The sequence below is a fragment of the Rattus rattus genome, chromosome 2 (assembly GCF_011064425.1).
Source record: "Rattus rattus isolate New Zealand chromosome 2, Rrattus_CSIRO_v1, whole genome shotgun sequence".
Lineage (NCBI taxonomy): Eukaryota > Metazoa > Chordata > Mammalia > Rodentia > Muridae > Rattus > Rattus rattus.
The window spans coordinates 203,591,150-203,612,057 of record NC_046155.1 but is presented as its reverse complement, the minus strand read 5'-3'; the positions used below and the strand labels follow the sequence as shown (position 1 = coordinate 203,612,057).

At 43.2% G+C, this 20,908-nt stretch overlaps 1 protein-coding gene across 1 annotated transcript in view; it reads left to right on the top strand.

Annotated features, from left to right (window-relative positions):
- Positions 1-20,908, top strand: part of Kiaa0408 (KIAA0408 ortholog) — a 34,165-nt gene that overhangs the window by 5,524 nt on the left and 7,733 nt on the right. Inside the window, exon 2 of the mRNA XM_032894848.1 lies at positions 19,613-19,857. Within this exon, the coding sequence (XP_032750739.1) occupies positions 19,684-19,857 (174 nt within the window). The 5' untranslated portion in view covers positions 19,613-19,683. The remainder of the gene's footprint in view (positions 1-19,612; positions 19,858-20,908) is intronic.

Genomic DNA, 20,908 nt, shown 5'->3' with positions numbered 1-20,908 from the left:
ATATTTCTGATCGTCCCCTGACTTTAGAAGGAATGAAACTGGTCCCAAAATAGGTCGGTGTTTGAAATCGCTGAAGTTTTGGAAGGTAGGTGGATTTCAAAGTATCACAGTGAGTTCCAGACAACTGCAGTAGGAAAAGCAAAGCTTTAGGGATACGATTGTGCAAACTGTTCCAAAAGCATCAAGAACCATGCTATACCGTAAGGTTCAGACACAGACAAGTCGGTAGGCTCACTTCATCAGACACAAACTCTCTCTTTGTTAAATGCCACAACATTTTAATCTCTCCTTTTAGGGACTTCTGAGCTGTTTGCAGACAAGCGTTGAGGGTATCATGTTTCCAAGCTCAGGCAGCTCACTGAGCTGGATGCCTGGACCTTGGGGAAGGAGTCTGGCAGCTGCAGAAGCTTTCTAATCACACTGAAGTGTGACCTCAGGCCTCTCTTTCATTATTAGAACTTTCTCACCAACAATGCCACAATTCTTCCCACTCTCCATGATGGCCTCACAATCTAGTCCCCAGCCCTGCTTCCTTTCCAGTCCTTGTTCCTCTTTCTCACCCAGGTCATAGAAATGAAACAGGTAACTGCCCTGTGCTTGCAGCCTGTTCCTTCCAGTCTTTTCTATATGGTGGCCATTCTCCTTTTCTGTGAAGAACCAGCAACTGGCTTCTTATATCACTGCCATTGTAGTAGACAACTTTTGGAAACACAATGCTATTGCCTGTGCGATAGCCACTTTTCTTTTAGAACACTGGATTATTTCCTGCTCTGCCAAATCCCTTCCTAAATAAATAGCAGGTCTGGGCCTCTGAACTTACTAGCAAAGAGAAGTGACTCAGGTTTGCCCTCTAGTGGCAAATATTAAATATACACCCTTAGCAGAATGCCTCACCTCCCGTTATTCTGATTTCTTTTTGTCGTTATCAACAAGTCATGAATCTGTTATAGAATTATAATTCTGTTATAATTATAGAATTAGATGCTAAACACCAATTTGAAAGCTTAAAGCGATGTCTTTCTAATTTTAAATAACATGCATTTCTCAAATACGTTATTTTACTCAGAATTTGGACTAGCATTTAAAATAAAATTTGATAGTTCGAAAGTGTTTTGTTGGACTACTTCTTACATCTGGAAGTGCCTATATATATATAAGCCCCATGGAGGATCTGTTGACTTAAATATTTAATGACATGTCACCAGACCTCAGAATAGAAGAAGCCAGCATCCCATGGTGCTCAGGCAAAACTGCCAGCACTGGGAACACAGTGCATTCGCTGACATGTAACATTCAAGGAAAAACGTTCTTGATGTAACCATCCCAACTTTTACCCAGAATCAGCCTCATATGCATCGAAGTCATTCTTACTCTCTGAACACACACTTAAAGCTCTGCTCTTCTAGGGTGCAGAGAACATAAGACCGCATCTTGGGGTGGGGGCGCCTCCACGCTGGATGAACGGATTGAAAAAATTCCAATGACGGGAGCATCCTAGTTTTCACGTGTAGTTCAGTATAAACCTCTGAGCAGTATGAGCCTTGGCTGGCTGTAACACTGAGCGGAACCCCGGGGTGGAATGCTATTCTGAATCACAAGAAAGGGACTTGAAGAGTTATGCTGCAGACCCCATGTCAACCCTTCACATTGGCTTCCGGGATACATGAATTTGTCTTATTCTTCAAATCCCCCAAGTCTGACCTGGGATGTTGTTGCTGTTCATCTATGCTTTATAAGTGAAATATTAACTGAAATACCTAAGATCTTCCTTCCTTTAACAAGATGGAGATACTTTAAGATTGAAGAGCTCAGCTGAACTAGTGAGGTCACACACTTTAAAGAAACTGTACAAGGCAGACACTGTTCTGGAAGGGACAGCGGCGGTGCTGGCACCCACCTTTAATCCCAGCACTTGGCAGGCAGAGGCAGGCAAAGGCAGGTAGGTTCAGGGCCATCCTGGTCTACAGGGTAAGTTCCCGCAGGGCCAGGGCTACACAGAGAAACTCTATCTGAAGAAAACAAACAAACAAAACAAAACAAACAGCCACATCAAATAGTTATCAGTGGAAGGCATTGAAACACATTGCTTATAGTATGGCTCCCCAGCGTTAGCATGAAAAGGATGTGCACCTTTTTTCTCCAATGTTATTCTGTGCTCTCGATCATTTTCATGTCATTTTTATGGAAAACAGAAACGCACCGTAAATATTATTAAATGGTAAAGAAGGAAGAAAACAAACTGTACAAGCATGAACTCAGATATTCCCCGGTCTTTTATAACAGCCAGGGTTGTCGTTGCTTGAAGAGTAGAGGGCAGAGAGCAACCTTGAGGCATTAGCCACATGTGCTGGACAGGGCAATTAGTCTCTGCTGTGCTGTGCACTCCCAGTTCAGGACAGTTCCGACTGCCTCCCCTCCTTCCATGGCAGTGCTAGGCTCACAGATACACACCGCTCATTCAGCTTCCTACACTGCTTTCAGGGATTGAAGCAGGTCTGTTAAGCTGAAGTGACTAACACTTTTACCTGCTGAGCCATCTCCTGGGCTCCAAATCTCTTTAGTTATTAGCAAATGAAGTCTTGGTTACATGACATTTATGGCATACTTGACAGACAGACTATCTGACCTCCTTTGATGCAACACAAACAGAATTTGACAAAGCCAGAAGCCAGCATGTTACTCTCTGGTTACCGCTGACATCCTCATCCCCCATCTTGATTCTCGTCTCTTGATGTGGTTGGAGCTCTAAGTTTCACAGGGCTACACTGGGAACGAGAGAACCGGGATTCTATTCTTGGCACCATTAGTGACCTTGAGCAGATGATTTCACGACAGGGTCTCTCCGCCTTCACTGTAAACTGAGAAGGTTATGTAGATGACCTCACAGGCTCTTTTTGGCTCTAGATTTGGTGACTCTGGCAACACCTGCTGGTGCCATTTATATGTTCTGCATCTTTCTTCAACTTTTCCAAAATGTTCTAGCTCGTGGCTAGCGTTATCATTAGCACAAATGTTTTTAAACCCTTTCATGCTTATAATTTGCTGTATTATTTCTTAATAGCAGTTGGTCTTTCTCTATTAGGTCTTATTAAGTATGGTGTATATTCAGTTCCACATTGAAATTGGATTGGCAGGCATGCGACTGTGCGTGTGTAAATCCAAGATGGAGAGAAATAATTTGGGTGTGTCTTATTTTGAGATGAAGTCAAATGTTCAAATGGCTTACAAATCATCTGTATTACACAATAAATGGCATTTTCCTATAAAACCGTTGTTATTCTAACACCTACTTTAAAATGTCAAATTGTTTAATAAGTAAAAATATCACTGTTACTGTGTGACTACATACCCCATCATTAGGGCTCTTTCAGTTCATTTGTCTTGTGCACATAGCAATGGGCACTCTTGTTACAATGAATTGTTTGGAAGCTCTCCAAAGCAGCTTTGAACAGTTGTTGTCTTTGTATCCTATCAGTTTGTTGATGCACCTATGCCAGAGACAGAGACAGAGAGAAACAGACAGATAGAGAGATAGAGACAGACAGACATACCAAGAGAGTATGTATGTATGTATGTATGTATGTATGTATGTATGTATGTATGTATATTTACAAAATTATTCAGCAGAAAGGGCTTGAATATATTCACATTAGTTTTAAATTTGAGGTGACTCATTAGTAAAAACCTAAATACAATATAAGAATCTAATAAAAGGAACTGTAGCTCTTTTTTGATTAGCACAGGAAAAAGGACATTGGAATAGCCCTGGGGAAGACCAGAGTCCAAAGCACAACATAACTTCTGAAAGTCAGTCAAATGCTATTTGACTTTCTAATAGAATTTCACAAAGGACCTTTTTTCTTTCTTCTCTTTTGGTTCTTGTTTGTGGGTTTATGCCCGTTGGTCTGGAGAACAGAATCTCATGGAGCCCAGGCTGGCCTTGCATTTCCACAGTGTCTGAGATTAGACTTAACTTGCTGATCCTCCTGCCTTTATCTCTCGGGTTCTGGGCCTCGAGGCCTGTGCCAACATCCCCAGATGCAAAGCCTAGCCTGACGTACAGGGAACACGTAGGAACTCGGCAATGTGGGATGACGAGGCCACAGGAGCAGGACGTAATAGCCCCAGCTGATGGTTCTCAGCAGAGTGTCTCCTTCACTCTCCTGTGTGCATTACCAAGGCAAGCAGGAGGAACCAACTGTGGCTGTCTGTCACCCCATGTGTTTGTCTGCCTTACAGCCTTATGAAGTAAATATGTCTAATTGTTTAAGGAAGAAACAGAGGCACAGGCTCACACAGTTAAACAAGGGCAGAAGAGTGGAACCCTAGGTCCCTGTGACAAAATTCCAGGATCCCCAAGCTGATTTTCACTCCCCCTGTCAGAGACCTTCCTGTGGGCGTTGCCCAGGGTGCTTTAGCGTCTGAGCCATGGACATAAGTAAGATCAGGGTAATAGACACTGCAGCGACAGTTGCTAAGGGAGTGAACTACAGAAAGCTCCACTTGACGTCCGTCCTCAGCACCGAGCTTTGCTTCAAGCCGCTTGCAGTGAACAACTAGTGTTGCTGCTGTCACTGTGATGGTTGTTGCTGCTGCCGTTGGAATTTTGAAGCCTGGCTCTCTAAACACAGGGAAGCATTTCCTTCAGTTACTCTGCATGTGTAACGTCCTTCTGTGGAAGTAAAGAGGCTGAACTCGGTGGCTCACAATCACAATTCCAGGGCTAGGAAGGCTGAGGCAGGATTGTACTAAGTCGAGACCAGTCTGGGATGCAGTAGTGAGCTTCAGGCAAGCCTGTTCTGCAAAGTAAAACTTTATATGTTAATTAATTAATCAGTTCTTAAATAAATAAATATATTTCTACCATGACCAGTTTACCATTATTAAGCAATTTAGCCACTTATGAGATGGTGCCTGGAGCTAGGCAAAAAAAAAAAATAACACCAAATTATGGCATGCATCAAATAACATATTATATATAATACTGTACAGGTGGAAAAACTCAACTTGAAGATAAGAGCTTATTACTTAAAACCCAGTGTAGCTTATTTGCTATATTAGCCCCAGAGACTTTATTGACTAAAGTAAACTATCAGATGCCTGATATGCACTTCCCCCCCAACACACACATTCAACACACACAGACACAGTCATACACACACACTCTCACACGCACACTCATACACACGCACTCACAAGCACGTGCTCTTTATATATGTCCCATTTCTAGTTTATATAAAGGCAGACATTGAATATGTTCCAATATACTTTTGGACTCATGCTTGCTGGTGTGTGTTTGTATGTGTGTGTGTGTGTGTGTGTGTGTGTGTGTGTGTGTGTGTATTTCATATTTTTTCTCATTCTACGTGATAGATAGACATTTCTACTTCATCCCTGGCAAGACTTAAAAAGGCACTGAAACTGCATCTCACTGAAGGGAAAGAGGGAAGGAGAGGGGATGGGGGAGGAGGATAGTTCTTGCTCCTAAAAGTGAGTCTACTTTCCAAATAAGAGAAACCTAAATATGGCCATTATCATCATGTGTAGCTAATAAGCAGCTCTCTCTCTTGGCAAGTTTGAAAATGCTGGGCTCCATTATAAAAGTTAAAAATGTCCTGGACCTGGAGTTGTTTACCCAGAGGGAGAACTGCTCTAAAGTTACAGAGCTCTGGTTGGAAGCAGCGGCTTTGCGGCCGCCTCCAAGTCCCTGACGTCACAGTAGCCCAGCTGCTGTTGTGACACTGAGCTCAGAAGTCCTCTGAGGGTGCAGTTTGCAAAGGGGTTTGTCAGTGCTGCTGTGGGAAATGGATGGACTTTGTTTTGTAAAAGAATCACTGCTCTTTAAGACCACTAGCTCTCTGCCCCGCCTCTTCCATTGCTAGACTGGTCACGCAGAGCCTGACCTGCTGCAGGACGACCCCCAAGTGCGAGGAGGTATGTTTCTTCCTGGTAAACTTGCGCCTTAGATTAAGGATGCAGAAGTAAGTGTGGTTCCGGCATCTCCTGTGCTGGCTATGCTTGTGTCTGGGTCTCAGAACAGTGGGCAAGGTGTGTAACGGTTCCTGACTGGAGAAGAGGCTGTTCAGCTGCTAAGGGTGGATCTCTAAAGCCTGGACAGCAGCAGCATCCTCTCTCTGAGACTGCTCTTGCTCATTCTCAGTAGTTCAGAAAAACTTTGCTCAGTGTGTTTCCATTAGAATGCAATCTGTGGTGAATTTATTTTTAATATCTGCCATGTAAAATTTACAACCCCTGAGTTCACTGTTATTTCAAATTCATAATTTTTTAAAAAAAATGTAGTTTTATTCCAGACTGCTATTCCACTCCAGGAGACGTATTTTTTTTTCTATAATGTGAGCTCAGAAACATTGGTGTCTTCAAGAAATCGCAGAAGCTCCTTTGCTCAAGGTTATTATTACTTTTAGATCCTTGCTTCCCCCAAGCTAAAAGATGATTTTCATCAAAGCTTGTATCTTATCGGTTAAGGAAACTAAAACTGATGTGCCTGCAGCTTAAATTGAGACCATGAGTAAATAGTTGGAGAACCAAAAATAAAGATGGCGACCCAATGAGAAAACAAGGTTGACGTCTTCGGAGTTCTTTGTGCTGCATTTCTTTGACCTTGCCTGAAAACGAGGAGCAGGCAGAAGGAGAAGTGATTCTTTTTTAACTTTAATCTTCTAATAAAATCAAATGGGGAGTCTCTGGATAGATGCATTTGCTGACGCACAGCACGGGAGACAGAGGATTCCTTAACTGCCTAAAATGGTCCCAGTGGTGGATAATAACCTGGAAAGTGAGGGAAGGAATTTTAAAGACAAGTGACACAGTATTTTTTTTTTTTTAAGGCATGGGACTTCCTAATCCCACAAAATTCATTGGGAGCAACTTATCATCAGGCCAAATGATTTCTTCTAGGAATTGTGAGGTTGGCAGTATTTGTTGTTTCTGATATTCCTTCTGGAGTCTGCATCCTCAAGTGTATAAAGGACTTGGAATATTAAAAAAAAAAAAACCCACGATATGCTCAGAAAGTAATAAAAGAAAACAATGGGCACAAAACAAGTACTCCAAGCGGAATTCTCCTAAGACAGAAACAGCAGTAGGATCAGCCCTCCTGACATTCCTTAGTTGGCGTGGCTAAAATCCAGTTTCAGCAGGCAAGATGGAGTTTGAAATGATCGTAACCATGAGGTAGAAAGCACTGAGCATGCCTTGGGTGACCATGGCCAGACTGAGGTAGGTCTAGGGGCTAAAGCTGCAGCAGTGATCCTGTGCTCAATATTACATTTATAGCTTTGCTTCCCCAACCCAAAAGTTGTTTAAAATCAAAGCTTGTATTTTGTCATGTATACTTCACGAGACCCGCCTTTGTTGTTCTTAAATTTTGCTCCCTGGCAAAACTGACCCATCAGCTAAACCGCTTGGCTTCCTATTACAGCATGTGCACAACCCACTCTCAACCCTTTACCATCCTGTTTTTTGGCTTTAGGGAGAAGTAAATTAAAGGGAACTATGGGATGCCAGCTTAGCGTTGCTAGGGGTGGGGCATTTGTGTAACAAACAAATGTGGCTACTTCTCTAAGTTTCCTCCAATAAACTTCTCTTCTGAATGAAATTTGGGAATGCTGAAATGAAACAGCAAGGAGCTATGGGGAAGGGGATGTACGATGATGTAGAAATCCTTTCTTCTCTCCCACAGAGATGCCAGAATTTGTGGGAGGGAAAGACTGACAGCCAAGAACAAGAAGAGCTTTTATACTGGCTTCAGTGGAGAGCTCTAAAACCAGGCTTTTGAATGGCTGATCCACTTGGCCTTAAAATTTCTCATCACAGAACATTCTGTCCTCACAAAATTGATCATTTAGCCTGACATCCTCAAGACCCAATTTAGAATGATAACAAAAAAACAGTTTTATATATTTATCCAGCTTTTTACTAGGGACAAATTGTTTTGCACTATACTTAACTTGGCATATGTCTTTAAGAAAACAGAAAAATACCAAGGCCAGACAAAGTCAAAGGGAATATTTAATAGTTAACCCATTGAGATTTGCTTTCAGTGAGGTTAAGTTTGAAATAATCAGTTTTACTTTAGGAAAAAAAAGTGGTTTACACAGAGAAGAGAGAAGGAAAGAATGAAGGGAAACAGAGAATGAATGGCAAGGGGGAGAAATCAGAACTTAGCAAGAATTTGTGGTCCTGAAGAGATGGCTCTGTGGTTAACAGCACTGGCTGCTGAGTTCAATTCCCAGCAGCCACATGGTGGCTCACAACCATCTCTAATGTGATTTGCATATAATGCCCTCTTCTGGCATGCAGGCATATATGCAGGTAGAACACTCATAAATAAAATGAACCTTAAAAAAATCCTTATGATACGGTAGCGTTTAGATTCTTGTTATGCATTCTTTCACGTGCTACTCTTCAGAATGTTTTACGCCCCCTCCCCACGTGTTTTGTTTATAGAGGGCAGTGCAACTGTGTTTGTTACTGTGGGCATTTACGTGTGTGTTGATGACACGGCTGAGATCCTAGGAAAGCTAAGGAGATGCCCTTCCAAAAACACTGCCGGAGAAACGGCTGTAAATAAACTCTCAGAAAGCCTTCCTTCTTGTAGGAGATGGCTGTGCCTGGTTTTCAATCTTAGCCATTACCATTCAAGAGCTGGACTTTACTCTGGCTCTGGAAAGAGTAAGCCGTGTAGATCGGCCTTCCACAGTGATGGCTTTGACTGCAGATAGTTAGCTCAGGATTCAGGCCCTCATGCCTGTTCCCTAGGCTGACATATTCCTGTTATTAGTGACAACACTGATCTAGGGTATTTATGGATGATCTTATTATGGATAAAAATAGGAAGGCTTGACCACTTGAAACTCTGAGGTGTGCATGGTTCAAGAAGAGTTAAGAATGAAAAAAGCAAAAAGCATAAACCAACCAAACAAAAAATATCCTTGAACTAATCTGTTACAATGATTGTCATAAATCCTTGTGAGCATGAGTTCTGAGCAAGGCCACTGCTTAAACACAGTTAGGGCAAAGCATGGGATATTGTAAAACCTCTTTTCTACATATCTTGCAGTTATCTACTCCTCTTTTACAATGTCTTTGGTTAAATTTGTGGTTTCCTCGTGATGTCTCTAGGGTCTCCGGTTTTCCTAAGAAGTCCCAGAGGCAATTCCTAACCCCTGAGTTACTTTTGTTATAGATAGTTTCAAAGCAGTCTTCCATTCACAACACAAACCCGGTCTGTGTTTCCTGGGAATAGGTTTTGCGTAGACCCAGAGTATCACTAGATAATATCAGCAAAGTTTATGTAAAGCAAAATGAAACTCCAAATTAGATTTTCATGGTCTGGCTTCTAAGTGGGGTGAGTAGCAACAGAAAACCAAGTCTAATGAGGAAGAAAATGGAAACGAGGTTAAAAACAGAGAGTGAGTGACCGCTGAAGGGTCACGAGAGCATGTTTCTAACTAAACTGGAAATCGTTTGTTGTTCTTGATTGAATTGGTAATGATACTATGAGTGACAAGGAAATATGCAAACACTGTCAAAGGGCCCTGGTAAATGCTTTCTGAGAAACTATAGATACTAACATTAGTAAGGTTGTCTGTTTTTAAAAAATGGAGCCCTGCATCGAGCTGTTTTTAGTTCCTCGTAGTCTATAATAATTCATTCATATCTGGACTGGAGAAGCTTGACAAAAGGTAAACTTATCTTTCATAGTCATCTGATACATGAGGTATGAAATAGGCATCTATCTGCTGTGAATACAAAGTAGTTCTTACTACATAAAAAGCTTTACTGCATCTTGAGAGGGAGAGCATAAGCTTACAATGCGGAGACGCCGAGTGAGGAATAACCGTCCCTTATATAGGAAACTATCCTCGCCTAGGGCGTGTCACTCTCTGACTGGTCGCTACCAATTATGCCAGATGACGTACCATAACGTACGTGTCCCTTCGAGTAGGGAAGTTACCGGGCGCCCATGTATTGCCCTTTTTACTAGGTGCATTCTGGCGGATGCTGGTGCCATCTAGTAATGGAGTATGTAAGGACAGCTTCTCACATATGTGAGGACAGCTCCTCGGATAGCTCCTCACATCTTTGAGGACAGCTCCTCGGACAGCTCCTCACATCTCCCCCTTTTCTGTTTTTTTTTTAAGCAAACAGGACACCAAGATATAGGAGGGCGAAGACAGAGGTCATATTCTCGTACAAAGTTGGCGAACCTGTACAAGAGAGATACCCTTAGGCTGTTGTTGGGACCCAGGGCACTCCCGACCCGTCGCACTGCCATTATTCGAGGGAGGAAAACTGGGGCAGAAACCCTCATGTAATATGACATGCCTTCCAGGGAGCGTATTTGGTAGAACTTCCCTGTGCGATGCTAAGCTCGTCACCCCTCATGGGCTGCTCAAGACGGACACTCTAATCCTGTGCAATGAACCGAGGTTCTAGGAGTGCAAGAGCTGTCCAGCCGGCGACCTGTTGCTTGAGCATGGTCAACCAGATATCAGCTGACACTCCTTGTTCAAGAGCTACAAGCGCCTGGGCAATCACTACTTTGTCCTTTCTTGTTTGAGATCTCAATTTGCAAAGCAACCAGAAGAGTAACACTAATCCACAGCAGAGGATCACTCTAAAAAAGTCCCACTCCCACCCATTCCTTGAAATAAGAGACTGCTGGGTGATCCAGGGCGACAATCCCTCCGTCAAAAGACAGGTCCAGTCGGGTAGAATTTACTTGAATGATGGTCGCTCTCAGCTCCGAAGTGTCTGTTCAAACTCGAGGTCAATTCTGTAACAGATGCTGTGAAAGACTCTTAGACAGATTAGCAGCTCGGGTAAATTTGTCATATTATATGGAGGTGATACAAAGGCCTGGGAGTTTTGCTCATTAGCCAAGCTGGGCCAGTTGCCATAGAATGTCTAATTGCCATCTATGCGTTAGTTGACAAACGCAAGGCCTCCTATATCTGAGTATTGGCGAGGCCTGTCTGTCCCGAGCCACAGAGACGGTGGCGATAAATCATTGATAGTTTGGGTTGTCTGTACTGAATTTGACAAGACCAATGCGAGGCAGTAACCAAAGGCAGCGACTGCTGTCGTAAAATAATGCCAACAATAATTGCAGAAGTATCAAAATCTCTTTTCCTCTAAATAAGGTCATGGTCCCCGGGGCATCAACAGGGATCGGCTAAAAGCGAGCCATCGGGTAACTACTACGATATTTTATATGAGTAGCTGTCCAGACAGAGGCAGCAGGTTTGATGTTCCCCGTCCAGGAAAATGACAACCGTCCCTTTTCTCCCTTTCCTCCAAGTAGCATCACCATGGGCGTAAGTGCAGCTACCACTAACGCAATGTAAGGCCACCACCATAGAGAACTGTGTCATTAGCCACAATGTCCTCCTCACCAGTTCCCCATGTGGCCTCCCTTAACCAAGCAGAAGATTGATTATATAACATGATGCAAGGGAGATCAAAAGATGTTTTGTTGAATATGCCAAAACAAAGGCTGCCCTTAAGGGGAATAGTCCTATTTTCTTTTAGTCGTTCAACCTGTGGATCCTTAGGTAAATAGGCCAACCCTAAATCCCTGTTAGTGGTACATCACCGGCATCGGGTGGAAAGGTTGACATTATTCCCCCATCGAGGCTACCCTGCACCGTTGCTGGCATCCATGGAAGAAGAGTGAGGAGGTGCAGGGGGTCCCAGTCCCTTCTTGATCACTTGCTGTGATGCTCCGGAGTAATCGTCCTGGGATCCATAGGGATTTTCATTGTCCTGTGGAAAAACACAGACCGCTCCCTGGATCTTATTAAAACAGGATCCGGGCCTTTCCATTCATTTGTTAATACATCCTTCCATTTGACTAATTCTTTTGTCCTCTTGGGCTCTGAGCAATGTCGCTCAGCCGCTGTTTATCCAGCTTCATCAAGATTTAAAAAATTTAAGGTAAAAGGGCCAGAGCAGTAGCCACTTTTCAAAAAGTTTGGGGGAGTTCTATCATAATTCCCCTTCTTTGTTTTATTAAATATGATTTGAGCGTCCATGAGCACGCTCTATGATTCCCCTGTCCTTGAGGGTTGTAGGGCCCATCAGGTGGGTAACCTGCATCTGAGCACAAAACTGACGGAATTTTTGAGATGTGTAAGCGGGGCCATTGTCAGTTTACACATTTTGGCTTTCCCCAAGCACTCCATGCTTCAAGGCAGTGCTGAATGACATGTGTTGTTTTTTCTCCTGTAAGTGGGGTGGCATGTGAATGCCAGAACATGTGTCTATAGATACATGCACATACTGTAATTTTCAAAGTAGAATTATGAGTCACATCCATTTGCCAGATTTGCAATGGCTGTATTCCTCTCGGTTGACCCGATGTGAGGAACTGGGAGGAACTAGCAGCACTGTTGGCATTGGGTGACTATATCCGTGCCTCTTTTCTAGTTATAGAGAAGGCGTGGCGTAAAGTTTCTGAGGTGACATGGAAATTGCCATGAAAGGCTTTTTAGCGGCCTCTAAAGGAGAGGCCAGGGCCACAACTATCATTTTTGTGGCTTTGTCAGCCAAATCATTCTCTGAACTCATTGGGCCAGGAGTCCAGAATGGGCCCGTATGAGTAATGTATACAGGAATCTTCTATTTAATAGGATAATTTGGATTTTTCGGAAAATATCTGCCACCTTACTAGTGGTTTTAATTATACCGGCGGTTTCAAGAATACTAACAGCATTAACCACATAGGAGGAATCTGAAACAATATTTAGAGGAACCTGGAATTTTTCAATGACCTCCATGACCACTAGGCATTCTACCACTTGGGGTGAGGTTTCAAAATATTGTCGTGAGAATACTTGGGAGTTTACCACATATGCTCCCACCCCTGTTTTTGACCCATCCGTATACACCGTTATCCCCTTCTTTAATGGTCTGTGGGATGTGACGCTGAGGAAAACAATAGGTTGTGATCTTGCAAAAACACAATAGGGGGGTGTTTAGGATAATGATTATCTATTTTCCCTGTAAAGGATGTGAGCAGCACTGCCCAATCATCAGAGGTAGCGGCTAGAGTTTGGACCTGGTAGGGTGTATATGGGATAATCAAGGATTGGGGTGGAGTCCCAAAATGACAGATGGCAGCTTTTAGGCCCTTAATAGCCAGATGTGCTACTGCAGCTGGATACCAATCAATAATCTTCACAGGGGAAGCATGTGGATGGATCCATAACAGTGGACCTTGTTGCCATAAAACTGCAGTGGGTAAATCCTTGGTATCTAGTACACAGAGTGAAAAGGTAGAGACCAATCAATGCGCTTTGAATTGGGCCTGTTTTATGGCATCTTCTACTTTTAGTAAGGCCTTGGTTGCAGCGGAGTTAGCACACGAGGGGGAGGTGATGTGGCGTCCTTCCAATATTTCAACAAAGGTTTTAATTCCATGGAAGGATTTTCAAAATGGTCTCAACAGTTGATATCTCCCAAGAGCTTCTGAAAGTCATTAAAGAGTATGGAGGTGGTCTCTCTGGTTCCAGTTTCTGGGGTATAATCTTATCAGGGAAAAATAATGGATCCTAGAAAATGACCTGTGTCAACAATTTGGACCTTTTCTGTAGCAATATATAAGTCCATTGTTTAAAGGGTTTTTTAATAAGGAATAGGCTTTTTGAGTAATTCTAAGTCTTTATGACACATCAATATATCATCCATGTAATGAATTAACAGTAAATTTGGATAGGTCTCCTGACTGGTTTTGAGGGCTTCCTGAACATATAACTGACACATCGTGGGGCTGTTGGCCATGCCCTGAGGTAGGACCTTCCACTGGTATCTTTTATCAGGTTCAGTATGATTAATTGATGGGACAGTAAAAAGCAAACCTGGGCCTATCTGGGGGGTAAAAGCAGAATAGAGAAAAAACAATCCTTGATATCTATTATTACCAAATTCCAATCTTTTGTAGGGCTGAGAGTATAGGAAGGCCCGCTGAATGGGTCCAAATTCCATCTGATCGTTAATGGCCCTCAAGTCATGGAGTAATCGCCATTTTCTGATTTTTTCCTTATTACAAAAATTGGGGTGTTCCAAGGAGAGGTGGAGGGCTCCAAATGTCCCAATCTTAATTGTTCATCCACCAGTCCTGTAGCTGCCTGTAATTTCTCAGAGGTTAATGGCCATTAGGGAACCCACACCGTGTCCTCCGTCCTCCATGGTATGGGTCATTGCCCCCCCAATGGCACCTAGGAAAAACCCAGGCCTTGTTTATGGGGGTTGGCGATCGTTCAATGGGCGTGAGACAACCCTGTTCTAATCCCCTAGGCCTTTCCCTTCCTTATAGCCCATCCTTGACATCATGTGGGCCACTTGTGGGGGGTATTCATTAGATAAGGTCAGTCCCATGGTCTGCATAACATCCCTCCCCAAAGATTAACAGGCAGGGGAAGTACATAAGGAATAAATTGTCCCTGTCGCCATCGGCAGTTGTCCAAGATAGAGTGGCAGAGCTGATCATAGGCATGACTGGTAGCCTAATCCTTGTAGTGAGTAGTGAGAAGATTTTGTGGTAGGCCACGATTGAGGCCACCATTTTGAGGAAATTATACTTTATCAGCCCCAGTATCCAGTATGCCTTCAATTTCTTTCCATTAATTTCTAAGCTCAATTTTGGGCGGTTGTTAAGGTGAACCACAAATATGCGAATCATGACCAGTGGACCCCATGGGTCCCTTGGTATCCTGTATTGTGGCCTGGGAGCATGGAAGGAGTAATAACTGTGCTATTCTATCTCCTTTACTTATGGAAAAAACCCCATCGGGACTTGAACAAAGAATTTGAATATCAAGAGAGCGCTGAGCTTCAACAAGGCCTGGATGGACTATCAGTCCTTGTAGGGCGAGAGATCCTCTCCCAAGGACAAGGCCTATGGTTCCCGGGGGTAGAGGCCCCACAGTCTGAGCAGGAATTGGCTGAATGCCCATCTGGGGCATTAGAAAGAAGTCTGAGGCGGCACGCAGGTCCAATTTTGTGTCAGCTCTTGGGGGACCTCCTCTGCCGGGGTCGTGGCCCTGTGAAAGCGGTTCCCATATCTTTGAGGGCCCTGGGACCGGGGGCCCACCAGCCCGTTTTTTGACATCTCATTAGGTCGACTCTCCAAAGGAGGGAGTAGTTTGCCTTTAATGTCTCTCACTGATCGGCACTGGTCAGCCCTATGGTAGCCTTTGCCACATCGGACACAGAGGGTTACAGACCCCCTGTCTCTTTTTGTCATCCTGCAGTCTCTTTTTTAGATGGCCTGTTTTTCCCACATTGAAAGCATGATCTTTTATCCGTCCCTTTAACGGGCGTGGCTGGAACTGGAGAATGGCAGCCACCAGGCCTGAGTTAGTAAGGGGCCCTCAAGTTCCCCCTGCAGCTCTAAGCCAATCCTGTAGCCCTTTTTTCTTGGGGGCTATGGCTATTCGGCACTCCTGGGTGGCTTGCTCAAAAACGAGCTGTTCTATTAGTGGTGCTGCTTGTTCAGGATCGCCAAAGATTAAATCCCTGCAGCCTCTGTCATTCTAGCTACAAAATCTGAGAGAAATTTTCCTGGGGTCCCTGAGCGATTTTTGTAAGTTGATTATCAATCCCTCCTCTCTGGACAGTGCCTTCCAGGCTCTAATAGCCGTGCTGGAGACCTGAGCATAGGCGCCCCAGTGGTAAGCAGACTGATCAGCTGCAAAGCGGCCCTGTCCTGTTAAGAGTTCAAAAAGTCCATTCTTGTTGCTCAGGTATTAAGGCTGTAGCATTCGCTCTGGCCTGTGTTTGGGCTGCCTCATACCAGAGCGCTTTCCATTCCATGTATTGGCCCATGCTGGCAAGGGCTGCCTTAGCAATCATCTGCCAATCAGCTGGTGTCAATGCTGTCATGGCCAACCTGTCGAGTTGTGTTAGAGTAAAGTTGGCCGTGACTCCATACTTTCTAACTGATTCTGCTAATTCCTTAATCTGATTATATTCAACAGGGGCATGGACCCGTCCTCCTCAGAGTCTCAAAGATAGGAAATGTCATACTCAGCTTTCTCTCTCACCTTCTAAGGGGACTAGTGAGAAGGCGTGTGGAGTTGTCTCTCATATGGAGGGGGCGTTGGTGGCGGCAAGCAAGAAGGCTTCTATTACTTCCCCTACATTCATCGGGTAATATCTTTCCTCCTCATCTAGCTCGGCCTCCTCCTCTGAGTCCCTAAGGTTTTATTTTTCAGAGCTCTCAGAAATGTCGGGTTCAGCCTTCCTAGCTCTTTCACAGGGTATAGGCTGGCTCCCCCTGGTTTATGTGTAGAGGAGGAAGTGCTGGAATCTGAAAAATGTCAACGCTCCTTGTCTCTTGGACTTGGAGGGCACCTTTTTCTTTCTTAGGGGCGTCTTTTTTTTTTTTCTTGCCAACCTCTCACTATTCGTTCGGTTTCTGACAGACTTTCTCGGACTACCTCGAGAGTGGCCTGTCCTTCTATTACTGCTGCCTTACATGTTTCATCCTTTAAACAATTCTTAACCAGCTTCCATATAGCTTTGGTCCCTAGGCGCAGATCCTCTTCCGCCAATTTTCTGTCAAGGTCTTTTCCAAGTTTGTTCCATGAGGCAATAAAATAGCTTGAGCCTGAACAGGCAAACCAAGCGCCACCCTCTCCACCTCCTTCACAAAGTTTTTAAGTGTTCCTCCTCCAATTTTGATGTCCTCTGCTTTAACACTCTTTTCCAAGGCCGTGACCACAGACTGTGAGGATCCCATGATGGGCCAGGAACATGGCGGCTTATCTAAAATCCGTCTGACAAGGCGTGAGGTGAAAGGGGTAGAGACAGACACGCTGCTCTCTTATGTCACGGGAGTCTTACCGCCTCCCAGACGGTGCCGCTTATCTCGTCGGCCTTATCGCGTCCTTGCTCCTCAACAGTCAAAATCGAAGGTAAAAAGGAGCTGCATGAAGCTCACTTATATACGAGAGACTGAGACGCCGCCAGCTGCTGTGATAAATCCTTTTAACGAAAACGGTGAAAACAGAACATAAAGAGTAGGGTGGCTCCCAGGACAAATACTATAGCCTCAACAAATCCTTCCCAAAGGCGGTGACAACCCCAGACCAAAGTCAAGAGAGGGAACTGCCTCTCCGAGGCGTATCTACCTGTGTTCTGAATCCTCCTTGTCCAAGGGATCTCCGAAGGTGCTGGCGATGGCGAGGTCTTTCCCGGTTTTGGCACCAGATGTCGCTCACGTCTGCGCCAGCAGGAGCACACACACACAGGATCCTTCTACAGAAAAAAGCTTTACTGCATCTTTGAGAGGAGAGCATAAGCTTACAATGCGGAGACGCCGAGTGAGGAATAACCGTCCCTTATATAGAAACTATCTCCTGCCCTAGGACGTGTCACTCTCTGACTGGTCGCTGCCAATTATGCCAGATGACGTACCATAACGTACGTGTCCCTTCGAGTAGGGAAGTTACCAGGCGCCTGCGTATTGCCCTTTTTACTAGGTGCGTTCTGCCAGATGCTGGTGCCATCTTGTAATGGAGTATGTAAGGACAGCTCCTCGGACAGCTCCTCACATCTGTGAGGACAGCTCCTTGGACAGCTCCTCACATCTGTGAGGACAGCTCCTCACAAAGGGTCACGAGAGCATGTTTCTAACTAAACTGGAAATCGTTTGTTGTTCTTGATTGAATTGGTAATGATACTATGAGTGACAAGGAAATATGCAAACACTGTCAAAGGGCCCTGGTAAATGCTTTCTGAGAAACTATAGATACTAACATTAGTAAGGTTGTCTGTTTTTAAAAAATGGAGCCCTGCATCGAGCTGTTTTTAGTTCCTCGTAGTCTATAATAATTCATTCATATCTGGACTGGAGAAGCTTGACAAAAGGTAAACTTATCTTTCATAGTCATCTGATACATGAGGTATGAAATAGGCATCTATCTGCTGTGAATACAAAGTAGTTCTTACTACATAATCATGTAGACTGAATTCTGCCAGGAACAGCGCACATTGACTATTGGCAGATTCGTGTGTAACAGAAGGTTGTAGCATTGCAGCCATATATTAATTAGTAATTATGCTAATTGATTAGTGAATGACAAATAATTAGTAAATAATTAGTAAGCTGAACAATCAGGTTACTAATCAGGTTTAGGTGTTTTGTTTTCTGAGAGAGAGAGAGAGAGAGAGAGAGAGAGAGAGAGAGAGAGAGAGAGAGGTATAGAATGTGTGTGTATGTGTTAAACGTGCTCCTTCCTCCTGAATTACATATAATACCATGTTTCTTATTGGCATAATTGTTTTAAATAAAATCATTCACTTGTAAATCTGTTTTTTCTATTCAATATAAAGACATGATTTTATTAATACAACCTTTCTTCAGACAAAGCAAAAATTTTAAAGTCCAGATTATAAGATTTTTAATTTCTCAAATTACTGTGCATTTATTATACTGTCTAAAGTTTATAGTAACTCTATGAATATCCTTGCTTTAATGTAAATAAGATACTAAAGCTTGTAAGAGAATTATATATCCAGTCTTTTAAAGTTTATTTTTAATCGTTTGCATATGTGTGTGTGGTGGGGGTATGTGCATGTGTGAGTGTGGGCACCCATAGACTTCAGAAAAAGCTGTTGGATTCCTTGAAGCTGGAGTCACAGATGGCTGTAAGTCATCCAATACGGGGCTGAGAGCCAGACGTGTGTCCTCTGTAAGAACAAGTGTGCAATCTTAAAGTTTGAGCCATCTTTCTGGCCCCCATATCTGGTATTTTAAATTGTCTCTTCAATCCCTAAATATTCATATGCTGAATGCTAGAAATCAAGTTACTTTCGTCACTACTTAGTGTACAATAAAGCAGTTCCTTGCAGTTATTGTTCTGTAACTATTTCCTATAGTTATATTCTAGACATAAATAGTCCAGGTGAAAGAGAAGAGGTCATGAGTAAGTTTTAACACAAGTTAAAATTCTCATGGAACATAATGATACTTAGATTTTATTGGAGGAAGTAAAATAAGGACCTTTTCAATTTTAAGGTTAGGCTAGTTTCTTGCTGAGATATGAGGCTCTTGAGGTGACCACTTGCTTTGGGTCTTCGTCCATTCTTCCCACTTGACATGGACTTGATCTCTGAATACAGAACTTAGACAGTTACCCTGAACCAGCTCAAAATCTTAAATCCTGGGCAGATGTAACTAACTTGTCCAGCCAAATAAAGAGTTAATTCTATTTTAACAGCATCAGCCCACCTACAGATGCAACCATACAATTGTATTTCATACTCAAACTTGTGAATATTTAGGACTAAAGTCTTTTTTAGGTTAGGCAATTAGTTAGGTAAGGAAACATTTATATCACACATGTGTACTTAGCCAGCATGGTCACCATGATTTTCCTGTTAGCCTCAAAAGAGAGGAAAAGGTCTTAGGACAATACCACTTTATTGACTGTGTTCAAATAAGAACTCTTTTATAAGCAGGCTTTTGTTATCTTCTTGTTTAGTTTTCTATAGTTTAATGATATCATTGACTTTTCACAGAAATGATACGTTGACAGAAAGCACATAAGCCTGGCACTGTGTCTTGTTGTATTTATCTCAGGCTTTATTCTAAAGGCAAGTGAGACCACTTCAAATCACAGTTTAACAATTCCAAGCTAAGAGAAGGCAGAGATGAGCAGAAATCCTTTGGCTGACGCGCACACAGTTGCCGTGGACCGGCATGAGCAGTGGGAGACCACAGAGGCCAACTGGCATAAGGAAAAGATGGAGTTACTGGACCAGTTTGACAATGAAAGAAAAGAATGGGAGAGTCAGTGGAGGATCATGCAGAAGAGGATCGAAGAGGTAAGGCTTGGTTTATTTTAAACATACTGAAGAGTCCAAGCTCGAAACGAAAATCCCGCTGCATCCATGTTCATGTTTCTGCTTCCGTCAAAGAAATAAACGTCTCGTGATATTTCCTAGGACAAAACTGGCTCAACCCCGCCCAGTGCTAACTCTGAGGCTACATTTATTTTATGGTCTTGCATGAAAATGAAGACTTTGTAATGTTACTCTACAGTGTATCGATTTCTCATTCTCTGGATTCAGAGGCACGGTCCTGAGAGTAGTGTGCACATTCTATCTAAGTGTTCAGATACACTAGAACCTAGGACGGGAATGCAGGAAATAATCTGTGGGACACAGAGTATTAAGACTATACCTTAGCACCAGAACAGAGATCGTTCCTGAGATGACATCTAAGGATGTCACGTAGCTGAGCAGCATGGAAAAGTATGCCATATGCTGAGTACAAAAGTGGCAGTGGCCATCAGATTTATTCTGGCAGGGGTCCTCTACATGTTAGCACACTTATAGGAAATGAGTTTTTGGAAAGACGTGTCATGGCTCTGATGTAGTCTGCAATTTTATTCTCCTCAATCATCTCCTAGGTATCCCATACTTGGCTCTGAGATCGTTTTTCCACGTGTGTTTTGGTGTGCATTCAAGCTTCTCCCAGCTGAAAGTGAACTATATTTATTTTGCTCTATTTCATTCAATACACAGTATTAATTTTACGGGTTATTTAACAGATTGCTGGACCTTTTTTTATTAAAGTAGATAAGCAAAGTAAGTGCCTTGTATGTTTGTAAGGCAAACATACTTTTTCCCTGACTAACAACAATTAAACAGTTTGTGACTAAAATACAGAGTGGAAAAAAATGATACACCAAAAGAGAAAACAGGAAAAGCTATTAAATTCTTCCTCTAAAGTAAGTCGAGACATCTATGATTAATGGTTCCTTCATTACCCTCTACAATTTGGAAAACATTTTCTACTCGTTTCCTTCCCTCTCCTCTTCTCCAGGGACTCGGTACCTGTACTCGAGACCACACAGTTGAGAGCACCCACCCT